General features: G+C 46.2%; 1 protein-coding gene across 1 annotated transcript in view; it reads left to right on the top strand.

Annotated features, from left to right (window-relative positions):
- The window catches only part of CACNA1E (calcium voltage-gated channel subunit alpha1 E), a 474,871-nt gene that overhangs the window by 268,407 nt on the left and 193,291 nt on the right, over window positions 1-13,173 (top strand). Inside the window, exon 9 of the mRNA XM_049700372.1 lies at window positions 354-535. Coding sequence (XP_049556329.1) covers window positions 354-535 — 182 coding nt within the window. The remainder of the gene's footprint in view (window positions 1-353; window positions 536-13,173) is intronic.

Here is a 13,173-nt window from a genome sequence, read left to right as displayed (position 1 = left end):
GAAGTTAGAAAATCAGTAAGATTCTGCCTTCAGCTCAGACCTTTCTGGGTGACCCAGTCCTGTAAATTCCTGTGGGACTCAGGAGAAGGTAGAAGATGTGACCTGAGGAAAGAGGGGGTGGGGGGGGGCATGTGGAAAAGGCTTCATTTTCACAGGAGGTTGGGAACCATTGGGTTGAACACATGGTATGTGAGCTGTGAGGTGCAGAGATGCCAGAGAAGGGTAGGAGCTGGAGACAAAGGACAAACCTTTCTGTGGGAAATAGAATTGCATGCTTGTGGCCTCCTGGGATCATTTCCAGCTCATGCTAAGCATCATGTGGTTTATCCCCCACCCTCCAAATGTGTCTGCAGGTATTCTAGAAGGATTTGACCCCCCTCACCCATGTGGTGTGCAGGGCTGCCCAGCTGGTTATGAATGCCGGGACTGGATCGGCCCCAATGACGGGATCACCCAGTTTGATAACATCCTTTTTGCTGTGCTGACTGTCTTCCAGTGCATCACCATGGAAGGGTGGACCACCGTGCTGTACAATGTGAGTAGAGCTGGCGAGGGGCCGGAGCAGGTGTGTGTGTGTGTGTGTGTGTGTGCGTGTGTGCGTGCGTGTGTGTGTGTGTGTGTGTAGACTCAACCATGGTTGCCCTCCCACGGGCTACCTTTTCCTTTCCTTCTAACCTGATTCTGTCTGTATAAATAATGGGTGGAACATGGGGTAGCTTACAAAAAGCCCCCTTTAGAAGGACTTGTGGACATAATCTATACTTAGCAGTTTATTTGCCTCTGTTTTTTGGCCTCTTGCTAAGTACACAGCTTCTTAATATAGTTAGGAAATTACATGCCATATTTGATGGGTGAACTGCTAGTTAGATCAGCTCAGCCGTTTTGTTCTGCTACTGGTTCGACATGGTGGTGGGGTTCAGTGAGGGGCACCAAGAGGTATAGATTTGTTGGTTGCTGTCTTCAAAGAGCTTACCACTGGTCTGGGAAGGTATTCCGGTAGTTCCCACCCCTGGCCGCACACTAGAATCAGCTGGGAGAGAGCTTTAAAAATTGACATTGCCTGGGCTCTACTCCAGACGAGTTAAGTAGGAATAGCTAGGGGTAAAGACCTGTCATTGATTTTCTTTTTAAAGCTTCCTAGCTGATACTAATATGTAGCTTCCCTCAAGAACCATTGCATCACATGCACATAAGTAACACGCTTAATTGTAAGACTCACTAGGGATGCTTGTTGAAAATTCTGATTCACAGGCCCTTGGCGATTTTGATTTCATGTGGTTTTGAATAGTTGGTGAGCTGAGCTACATTTTTTACACGTGCCCCTGGTGATTCATGTGATTGGGCATGTTGGGAAAGTTCTGAGTTGGTGTACAAGACAGGGCTATCTAACTGTCTGTGCGGGATGTTAGAGTGAGCACTGAAGTGTCTTCCACCTCCCAGAGTCTGATCTCAACAAGTTATGAAAGGCATGGTGCAGAGTCTAAGTTCTAAAATGAGAGGGTGGGGAGGTGTGTGCTTTGCTACATAGGAGGCCTAGGGGGGGCAAAGCAATTTGGGCAAATTGTCTTGTAAATAGGTGCTCATAAAGGTCCGTACCCTCCTATGCATACAGCCAGCCCACCCCAAGGCAGATCCGTTTGGAGCAATCACCCATCTTACTTGCCCTCCCACAGTCTACCTTTACCTTTCCTTCTAACCTGATTCCGTCTGTATAAATAATGGGTGGAACATGGGGTGGCTTACAAAAAGCCCCCCTTAGAAGGACTTCTGGACATAATCTATACCGGAAGGAAAGGAAATGCTGTCTCAGGAGAGACTCAACCAGATTGTCATGGAGGAAGAGCCAGGGTCTGCATAAAGCCCGTACAAGTAGGTACCTAGTAAATGTCCATCACTAACCTGGACCCATTCCCAAGCTCCCAGGCAGGTAGAGCTTTGCAGAAAACAGCCACAGGCTATTATGCCAAAGCTCTACAGGGCAGTGAAGAAGTCCCAAGGACCAGCGTATGCCCAGAAATCCCAGGGGGGTTATGTGTGACCTAGAAAACCCTTGAGGACACTCTGGGATTCTCACCAGTTGTGGGGTGGCAGGAAGGAGGTCAGGGAGCCGAGGTTGATGAGTCCAGTTGCTCCTCATTTGAGATGTGAAGGTTGTCTTGAAGCCGTGTCACTCAGATTAACCAGGCACCTCTGGAAATGACAGCACTGTCCCCACAGCGGCTGGTGTCATTTGCGGGGCTTTGGGAGCGATGTATTTCAGTTCTATGTGTAGACTCACCTAAGTGATGTGATAAATGCATTGAAAGCCTGAAGGGAGAAGTGTTGCATTCGAAGATAAAGGCGAGATCTGTTGGTCCTCCGGAGCCAAGGCTCAGAAGGTACTGAGATAAACAGGAATTACTCATCACTTACATTAGTTCCTTTGTTCATTCATTCATTCTTTTGACATATATTAGTGAGCATCTGTGATGTATCAAGCAGTGTGCTAGGCACTGGGGAAACAGAGGGAAAAAAAAGTGCCATGATCCCTGCTCTCCTGGTGCTCTCTTCAAATTCCAGTCTCCCTCAGGTTATCTGTCCAACATAGGTATGGAGGTCACCCAGACACAGTGAACGCAGGTGTGCTCTACCGAGGAAGCAGGGAGAAGAGGTCAAGCTGCAGATTCTCTGAAACCTTGGATTGCATGGGCTCCCAGGGCCACAGACTCACAGTACCTCTGACAATGACATCAGTCATTGAACTTGTTTACTGAAGGCCTCCTGCTACCCCTGTGGCTGGATCCAGACTTGAGGGAACTCAGTGAGCTGTTGGGCTGATTTCCAAAAAGTGGCTGCTTATGGGGCAGAATGAACTCATGCCCACTTTGAAATGACATCACTTTCCAAAGCATTGGATCTAGGGGGAGGGCATGGAGCCAAGAGTCCACAGGCAGAGGTGATGGTTGTAGTTAGATGGGTAATGACCCCTTGATTCAGGAGAAGGTGGATGAAAAAGGCCAGTGGAACAAGGACAAAGTCTGGCTCCTTAGGAAGAGAAGGAGCCGTCAAAGTCTGGGCTTCCTTTGAGCAGGAGACTGGGGTGGAAAGCATGGCCCAGGCAGAGCTCTCTCGCAGGAGCTGGATGCACATCCTGGAGTTAGGGTTCTCTGCTGCTAGAGGAAGGTTCAGAGCTGTGGACTCTTCAGTCTGGTGGGTGTAGGGCTTGCAATATATGGTGGAGTCACATCATGCAAGCTTTTGTTAAAGAAACCAAAATTCAACTGAGTGAATTTCAAAGATGTTATTGACTTTATTCAGCCATTCATGAATTGGGCAGCATCCCATCTAGCAGCTGGAAAGGAGCTCTGAGGAGCTGTTCAAAAAACGAAAGGCTTTTATATGCAGAAGGGCGCTGGACCAGGAAGTTAGTAAAAAGTGGATTAGTTGTGGCAAGGTCACTTTCCTTTGGGGCGTGGCAGGGTTTTATCAGGAAGATGCTGGTGCAGATGACTCACCTGATCACTAGTGCTGAACAGGTGATTCCTGATTGACTGGTTTAAGAGCCCATTTGTGGGAGAGGCTGACACTGAAATGAAGTTTTGCATTGGTGACATGGGGCTTAGCATAACCTGTTGTCTTGTTTTAAACACTTTTAATTTACCCAAATTCAACCATTTAGCTTGGACAGGAAGGAGGATCCAGGATGGGGGAAAATAACAATTTAAATAGTACAGACTGGGCTTCCCTGGTGGTGCAGTGGTTAAGAATCCGCCTGCCAATGCAGGGGACATTGGTTTGAGCTCTGGTCCAGGAAGATCCCACATGCTGCAGAGCAACTAAGCCCGTGTGCCACAACTACTGAGCCTGCACTCTAGAGCCCGTGAGCCACAACTACTGAGCCTGTTTGCCACAACTACTGAGCCAGTGTGCTGCAACTACTGAAGCCCGCACACCTAGAGCTCATGCTCCACAACAAGAGAAGCCACTGCAATGAGAAACCTGCGCACCTCAACGAAGAGTAGCCCCCGCTCACCGCAACTAGAGCAAGCCTGCACGCAGCAACGAAGACCCAGCACAGCCAAAGATAAATAAATTAAAAAAATTTTTTTTTAAAATAAATAGTACAGACTAATTCACCTAACACCCCTCTCCCGCTTATGCCCATTGAAAGTATGAGATTAGAGATGCCTGGGATCTTGGTTGAAAACGTGCAGATTCTGAAAGCCCATGTCAACGATACCTGAGTATTTATTTTTCTTCTCTTAATTTTAACTTAAGATTTTTTAATGACAGAACTTTACATATATATTAGAACTGGTTACACAGCACTGAATTAACTATGAACAACTAGTCACCTGAGTACTCTAAATAGATGTATGTATATATGTATGTTTCTACATAGAGAAAAATTACCCACTGTGCCTTTTATTATTACCACTGCTAATAAGACGCAGATATAACTGTTGATCTCCCTTTCTACCCCTATTCCTGGAAGGCCCAATTCACCCAGCCACTGTATTTCTTCACAAAGACCACAAAGTAAAGGGAGTCCCTATTTCCCTGTCCAATGCCTCTTCTATTCAGTGGTTACAACGAATACGTAAGATTTATTGGCGCCAGTTATAACCAAACCATTAGGAGAACCTTCAGGTTGACACTGTACGCAGAAGCTCTCTCAAACATGTGGACTCAGTTTAACCTTTTTCTATGTAAGTTAAATGCTTCCCTGGTGTTTGCATCCCTTTTCTGCCACACAGACCCTTCCTAAATGCCTCCTGTGACCTTGTGTGGCTCTGCCATTGATTACCGTTGACTTCATTTGCATGTAGCTTTTCTCATGAGCATGCATGATTGTAAGGGTGGGGGAGAGTTCCCATTGTCAGGGCAACCTGGAGTCCTGCGTGCTGTGCTCAATTTAGTCTCTCCCAAAATTTCAACTTGGCTTGGTCACACTCCAACTGTATTCTTGGCTTCCCTCCCTCTTGTGGTAGAAAGATGCAAAGCAGTCTACGGTTCTGCTGGCTGCTTCTTCCTGTTTTGACTGTCTCTCCCAAGGTCTCCTCCATTTGCAGACTCTCCCCTCTTCTTACGAGTTTAATTCCTTTCATTTCTTCTAATCTGGATAGGTGTTGCTTCTCCAGGACAGCACCTTCTCCCTCAGTGCTGTTCACTCCACAGATGTTACCGTGGCTCCATTATTAACTTCTAACCTTCTTCACCTGGGTGAGATGTGGCTCTCAGATCTGGCTTTCTCCCGATTCTGGGCTGAGTCTGATTTCCCTGTCGTCATTCTGGTTTTATGTTCTCTGCTGTTTGTGGTACCAGGAATATAATATACAGATTGCGGGGGTTCCCATTCGCTGTCTGCGGTTCCTCCAGTCTGTGCTCTTCAAGTCCAGTCGTTTTGATCTGTATTTCTACATTTCATCTGTATTTTTCATCAAGCTGTTTCTCTTCTCACCTGGTGTTGATAACTCATGCAGATGCGGACACTTTTGGAGGTGTGCGTTCTTCGGCTTCACAGGTGTTATGACTGTTATGTTCTGTTATGACTGCCTCGGTGCTCTGCGCTGCTGTGGGGAAGATTTTTATACTGTTTCCTGGCTTTTGGAAAGAAGAGGCAACCTGTGGTCTGATGCTTTCTGAGAGTCTTCCTCCCTCTCAGAAGTCCTTTGGTCTGTGACAGAGCCCGTGACGCTCCTTAAGTTGCCTTCTCCCAGCTACACATAGTTAATCTGTGCTACATGGTTAACAGAACTCACTTTTTGCCTCATTGCTGAAAAGATAATTGTACGTATACAACATATAATTGTTGTATGTTGAAAGAATAATGCCACATCCGAGGGTTGGTGGAAAACTGCCGTCTCCAGCTTCCTGAAGTTTCTCTGATTTTATAGTATCTGCAGAGAACGTGTTCGGTGCTGAGTTCCATGCGACTAGGGAATGTTGTTTGCTCATCTCTCCTTTAGTTTTCATCACCACCTCCTCCACATGCTCTGGGAACAGAACATACTCAAAGCTCATTTGACAGATAGGGGCCAGGAACCTACCATCATCTTACGGTGTCAGAGTGATAAGGTGTACCAGCTGACCTAGGATAAGGTGTCTAGTTGGTACAATTTGTAGACTCCTGTAACTGATCACTCATGCTCTGGAATAGGCTGTTTTTTTCCCTACATCCCTGTCTGTGCGAGCCTGTTCCCGTGTCCTTGCAGTTGTCTGGGTCCCTGTAATACAGATGACACCTGGAATCTGATACCAGTGTCTGTTCATCTGTGACTTGTCTCATACACAAAGGGATTAATAAGTGGATACCGGAAGTTAGTCTGCCCCTTTCCCATGAAGGCTGAGAGGTGAAGTAGATGGGGAGGAAGATAAAGAATTGAGTTTGGACATGAATGAAAAATTTGCGATGCTTATTTGATGTGGTGTAAGGAGAGAGTTGGGTAAATGGATTCAGGGTAGGAGCCTAGGCTGGAGATGATAAATTCAGGAGTTTTCTGTGTATAGAATGGTATTTAAAGTGCAAAGACTGGAGAAACCATCAAGGAAGGAAATATCTAACTATAGAGAAGAGGTTCCAGAACTAAGTTCCAGTGTTAAGATGTGGGTGAGTTAAGGAGTTAGCAAGAAGGCTGAGAAGGAGCCGCGGGGGGGCAGGGTGTCCTATAGGCCAAGGGAAGAGAGTGCTTCAGGAAGAAGTAGCGGTGATCAGCTGAATCAAATGCTGCCTAGAGATGGGTCAAGGCAGATAAGGGCTAAGAATTAATCATCAGAGGCCAGGAGGGGAAAGTGGGAGGGGCGAAAACCTGATTGGAGAAGGTTTAAGAGAGGTTTGGAGACAACCATACAGACCGTTGTGTTGAGTTCTGTTGAAAGAGAAGCCGAGAGAGTGGGGCAGGTAGAAGAAATACCACTTGCTTTTTGGTGAGAATGAGTCATTCAAGGTAAAAATCATTGCTGCTGGAGAGAGAGGACAGCTGGTGGAGCGGCCTTCGAAAGCAGGTAAGAGGGGGTGGGCTCCTAGCCCATCAGAGCACAGGCTGGAGGGTGAGGCTTGGAGCCCAGCTTCATGGTTCATCCATAGTCCTGGGAGGGAGGCTGCAGAGGCTGGGATGGGGGGGAGACGTGGTGACGGAAGCGTGTAAATTCCCCTATTGCTTCTATTGTCTCGATGAAATAGAAAGTCAGGTCATGAGCCGAAGGTGGGAGGAGGGAAATGCTGGAAGTTGGAGCGAGGGACTAAGTGCAGTGGGGATCTGATCCCCGGGCAGCATTGAGGACCCGCTCGGGGTTAATGGTGCTGGGGTGAAAGTGAGACCAGTGACTGTGTTGTGTTTTCCTGTAGTCACATTTGGCCCCTGAGGTTCAGGCAAGGAAGTAGGTGGAGAGTTGGCTTTCACCAATAAAATGAGAATCAGGAGAGGTGGAATTTGAGCTGGGTAGGGAAGAAAGAGGTGGGGAGGCGGGGGGAGACTGTGAAAAGGGAGTAAACGGATTATAGGCCTTTTTTCAAATGTTACTCTGGAATCTCCTGGACAAATTCAGTCTATGGAGTGAGTTTGAGAAACCTGTCTCATTGCTCTGAAGACGTAGGCAGTGAGCTTTAAAACTAGCTGTTCTGATTTCTAATTCGGCGCTTGAACTGCCCCCAGTAGAGGGAGAGTGAGTGAGTGAGGGGTGTGTGTCCCCGTGAGCAGAGTAAGCTGTGACAGAAGGTGTGGCACACCTCCTGGGCCCTCCCAGACTTCACTCCTGGGCACCTCGCCCTGCGTCAGCCCAGTTCAGAGCATTGACTGGGGAAACTGTGGGGGACTGAAACCTACCAGGCCCGCCCACCTTCCTCACTAGCATTGTACTCTGTAATCCTGTTTTCCTCCTCAGAGTGTCTTTTTTTTTTTTGCGGTTCGCGGGCCTCTCACTGCTGTGGCCTCTCCCATTGTGGAGCACAGGCTCTGGACGCGCAGGCTCAGCGGCCATGGCTCACGGGCCCAGCCGCTCCGCGGTATGTGGGATCTTCCCTGACGGGGGCATGAACCCGCGTCCCCTGCATCGGCAGGCGGACTCTCAACCACTGCGCCACCAGGGAAGCCCCAGAGTGTCTCTTTTTAAAAACACATTGAGGTGGATGGACCTAGAATCTGTCATACAGAGTGAAGTAAGTCAGAAAGAGAAAAACAAATACCGTATGCTAACACATATATATGGAATCTAAAAAAAAAAAAAAAAAGGTTCTGAAGAACCTGGGGGCAGGACAGGAATAAAGACGCAGATGTAGAGAATGGACTTGAGGACACGGGGAGGGGGAAGGGTAAGCTGGGACGAAGTGAGAGAGTGGCATGGACTTACATACAGTACCAAATGTAAAATAGATAGCTAATGGGAAGCAGCTGCATAGCACAGGGAGATCATCTGGGTGCTTTGTGACCACCTAGAGGGGTGGGATAGGGAGGGTGGGAGGGAGACGCAAGAGGGAGGAGATATGGGAACATATGTATATGCATAGCTGATTCACTTTGTTATACAGCAGAAACTAACACCCCATTGTAAAGCAATTATACTCCAATAAAGATGTTAAAAAAAAATAAAGATATCGGCTTTTCAGGTGGAAAAAAAAAAACCATTTATGTTTGTGGCTTCTGCTGCTGCCTTTGGCAGCCTGTTCTCCATGTGAATCACTCGTCCTCCCTCTAAACCCTGCAATGCCTTTCTCCTTGCTCCCTGCCCGCTGGGCCAGAGCCTGGGGTCCACAGTTTCCAGTCCCTGGTTCCCTCCGTGGGATAAAAAAAAACTGTGGTTTGCTTTCTTTCTCCTTCCCATCCATAGCTGCTTCTACCCTGAAATTATTCCTACTCTTTCATATCCATTTTGATTTCCTAATAACTTGTCAAACCAGAGATGTCAGCGTGTTTAGGGTTGATTCCAAATATGCGAAGTTTGCCTCCTGATCAGGTGCCTGAATTTCACACCACGCACTCACCAAGCCAGTCTCCAGATCTTTCACCTGTGCAGAATCATTAAGCTGGCTCAGGGCTCTTTGCCTCTCTTTTAGCCCACTCTAATACACAATTTAATTGCTGATCCGTGGCCAGAGGCCTCAGGTGCCTGGTGTGTCATGCAGCCTTAGGCTATGATCTCTCTGTTCTGAGGCAACCCCAGGCCTTAGGACTAAGGGGCAGAAATTAACTGGGGGTGGTGTGTTGGTGACTCAGTGGCTGTTTCAGGTACTTTCAACTGGCTCACCCTGGAGGCCAAATCCTTATGGAATCCCAGCCAGACTGGTTGGCGCAGTGCCAGCCTCTGGCACTAGGCAGCCAAAAGGTCTCTGTTCATTTTTCCCTCAATTTATCATTCACTAGAAAAATATTTATTGAGGACTTTCTTTCAGTGCCCCTCAGAGTGTGGGCCGTCTTAGAATTGCCTGGGGGCAATTAATGTAATTTCAGATTCCTGGGCTCCTCCTGGGTCTAATGAACTGGCAGCTACAGAGCTAGGAAGAAGGAATCTGTATTTTTAACAAGCTCTCTTGTGATTCTGAGGCCACAGTGAAGTGTGACAGTTCCGTGTGGTTGTAATGACTGGGCTGGGGGAGGGTGAAATGGGAGCATACTAAAGAGAAAGCCTTCAGAAAGCCCGTCTCCCCCACTACATGGATTTCTACGAGGTCCTACTTTAATCAAAATTTGGGCTTCCCTGGTGGCGCAGTGGTTGAGAGTCCGCCTGCCGATGCAGTGGACATGGGTTCGTGCCCCGGTCCGGGAAGATCCCACATGCCGCGGAACGGCTGGGCCCCTCAGCCATGGCCGCTGAGCCTGCGCGTCCAGAGCCTATGCTCCGCAACGGGAGAGGCCACAGCAGTGAGAGGCCCGCATACCGCTAAAAAAAAAAAAAAAAAGTTAATAATGGCATTTCAGGAGGGAACCCCTACTACATTCTGTATGTTACATATTCGTATATTCTTAGTCCTAAAACCTTTGTCTGCAAAGAAAGGTGTATCTTAGAATCGAGGAAATAGAAAATGATGAAAAAAAAAACTAATTTAAAAAGACACACGTAATCAATGTGTTCGTAGACCAGATCTTCATACTTGGAGACTGTTCATGATTGCCCTGGCTTATTTGTGCAGACCCTGGAGTAAAGCTCCCTTTGCCATCTCTGTGTTCGTTTGAACTTTGTGTAAATGTGCTATTAGAAGGCTGGTAGTTCTGTGTTAGTCTTTTTAAAAAATTCAGGCCTGAGCTTGTTTGCTCACAGACAGTGATATAAGTTAGCACACTATTACTTTTCTGCATGATTGAGGATTTTCTCAGTACTGTGAAACTAAAACAAAATACAGAAATAAACTGGATGTCAAAGCTGATTCAAGACTGCAGCAGGCATCCTACCCCCCGCTTTAGTGCTCATCTTCCCCAAAACCACCTTATGTTTTGAGTGATTGATTCTACATTATATACATGTTTTGTATGATAAATGCATATATATATATAAAATAGCAAAAATACATTTATGCCAAAGGTGTTCCTCTCTGTACGTTTTCTGCATTGATGTTCTGATGATCTTGTTTGAAACAATGATTTCTTAACTAGACGTGGTATAACAGTGGTTAGGAATCCTGGTCCCACCCTTACTACCTGTGGGACCTGGACAACTTAACCTCTATGCCTTATTATCCTTATCTGTAATGTGAGGATAATTTCGGTACCCCCCTCACAGAGTTGTAGTAAGAATTAAATGAGATATCTTGGATAAAGCCCTTGACATGTGCCTAGCACATAGGAAGCACTAATGGTGTTAAATAATTATTTAGAACATTTTGTGAAAACCACTCATATAGGGGAGACAAGCAGAACATCTTCTTCCACTGCCCACTCGCTGCCCAGATCTTCTCCTCTCCGACTGGTCCTTTCCTATCTCTCAGCCTAGCCACTTAGTACCTTTCATATGCATCGTTGCCAAGCTTACATTCATGTTTTTTGAATTAGTTTTTCCTCCAAAACATTGGCCACCTCCTCCACAGAGCCTTCTCTGACTATCCCTGAAAACTCAAAGGAAAAGAGATCTTTCCTCTGAGCCCTCTCCCCCAGACCTAAACGTCAGTAGCATTCATCTGATGTTTTTCCCAGATTCCCCTATCAGGAGTTGTCTTTTAGGTGCCTCTGTCCCTTTTCCCTTTCAAAACACCATTCTGTCTTCTGGCTTCAACCACAGTTCCCCAGACATGATTATGTATTCAAGTAAATATCCATCAATAGGCTAATTTCACAGAGAGGCTCTGTGAACCCACCCAGGGTGCCCTGGCTTCCAGGCTGCCCGGCTGTCAGCATATGCAGCATAGGGTCTAGGTTCAGATGAAGGAGCTGCTGTCGGGAAGGACACCGCTAATGCTGGACAGTGGGCCGTCCCCACTGTTGCTGCCGTCTGCTTTCCCTGCTGTGCTCCAGCTCAGCGCCATGCTCCCTTCTCCTGTGACAGGTAGAGGCACACACAAAAAAACCCAACTAGTGAAAAGTAGGGGGACTGTAATTTATTGGAATGTTTACACAGGGTTTGTGTGTAATTAGTAGTTAATTTCTGTGACACAGTTGGCCTTCCTGGCTTGGAACCTGGCTCTGAAATGCTCTTAAAGAGACGCAGACCTAAGAGATGGTAATCTGAGACATGGTTAGGGTTTGGGAGTTCCTTTTTTTTTTTTTTTTTTGCGGTATGCGGGCCTCTCACTGTTGTGGCCTCTCCCATTGCGGAGCACAGGCTCAGCGGCCATGGCTCACGGGCCCAGCTGCTCCGTGACATGTGGGATCTTCCCGGACCGGGGCACGAACCCGTGTCCCCTACATCGGCAGGCGGACTCTCAACCACTGCGCCACCAGGGAAGCCCTACAAGTTCCATTTTTTACCTTTGTGAACATCAGCTTGGGATTTGATACTTACACTGAGGATAGGGGGACAGCCACCGGACCCCCTTCTGCCATGAGCCCTGTGATCGTTGTAAGTGTCAGATGAATAAATAAACATGCGTTAGTCCTCTCATTAGTAATACGTGGGTAATACCACCAGCTGTTCCTAACCTCAAGAGTCTTGTAGCAATTACATGAGATAAAACATATGAAAGTGCTTTGAAAAAGACCCTCATTCTTTGCTTTATGAGTGCTTTTTTTTATTTTTCAACATCTTTATTGGAGTATAATTGCTTTACAATGGTGTGTTAGTTTCTGCTGTATAACAAAGTGAATCAGCTATACATATACACATATCCCCATATCTCCTCCCTCTTGCGTCTCCCTCCTTTTTACTTATAAGAGCTGTGTACCTATAAACTCGATTTTGCTAAGTGAGCTTTTTTGTTTTTGTTTTTTGTTTTGCTTATTCAAATAGAGTATCTGATTGCTGCTGGGGGCATGTAAGGCAAATTCTCCCATCATGTTTCCTTTTCCTTAGCTTCCATTTGCTCTATGTATTGAGAGCTCTCATGGCCTGTGCTTTTGCTTTGAAGTGTAGTGTTATTTATATTATGTGCACGTTGAAAAACATACCTGTAGTTGATGCTAAAATGGCTTCTGAACACATTTTACGTATTCATGCCAGTTCTTACTAACTTGAATTACCTCTGGATAACTGGCGAAATGCTGATGTTACAGCTGCTCTCAAATTCTAACACACTTCAGGACTTTCTACACTTCGTGTTAGGGCAGACCTGACATTTATCTCCAGCGGTGTTCCTGAATGGGCCGGGACTGAGCCCTTGATGAAGTTTTTAGCAGTCTGGCATAATGAGAAAATAATAGCAGTACAGTTTTTTGGGAAGCTAAATTTGTTCAACTTGAAGTTGAATTTTCAAAGTTAATATCTTTTCTTGGCAGAAGAAAAAGTTAACAACTGCATGGCAAGCCCATAGTCTTTTGTATTTGTTTTGTGAAAATTCTCTGATCTGTGAAAGTTGAAAAAAATATGGTTATATAGATTTTATCTATAGGATAGATTAATCTATTAATGTAATTACATTGATGTAAATAATTTACTTGTGAATGCACAATATTGCTATTAGCAGCTTGGCATGTGAGTTTTTTGTTTGTTTGTTTTCCCCCATTGTGGTGACAGTGAGCTTTTTACATTAATTTTAACAGGAATTAGTAGTTGCTTATGTGACTTGTCACCAAAGAACGAATATTTTAGAAAACCAGTTAGGCTGGCATAGCG

The sequence above is a fragment of the Orcinus orca genome, chromosome 1 (assembly GCF_937001465.1).
Source record: "Orcinus orca chromosome 1, mOrcOrc1.1, whole genome shotgun sequence".
Classification (NCBI taxonomy): domain Eukaryota; kingdom Metazoa; phylum Chordata; class Mammalia; order Artiodactyla; family Delphinidae; genus Orcinus; species Orcinus orca.
The sequence above is the reverse complement of the archived record's forward strand: the minus strand, read 5'-3'. Positions and strand labels throughout refer to the sequence as shown.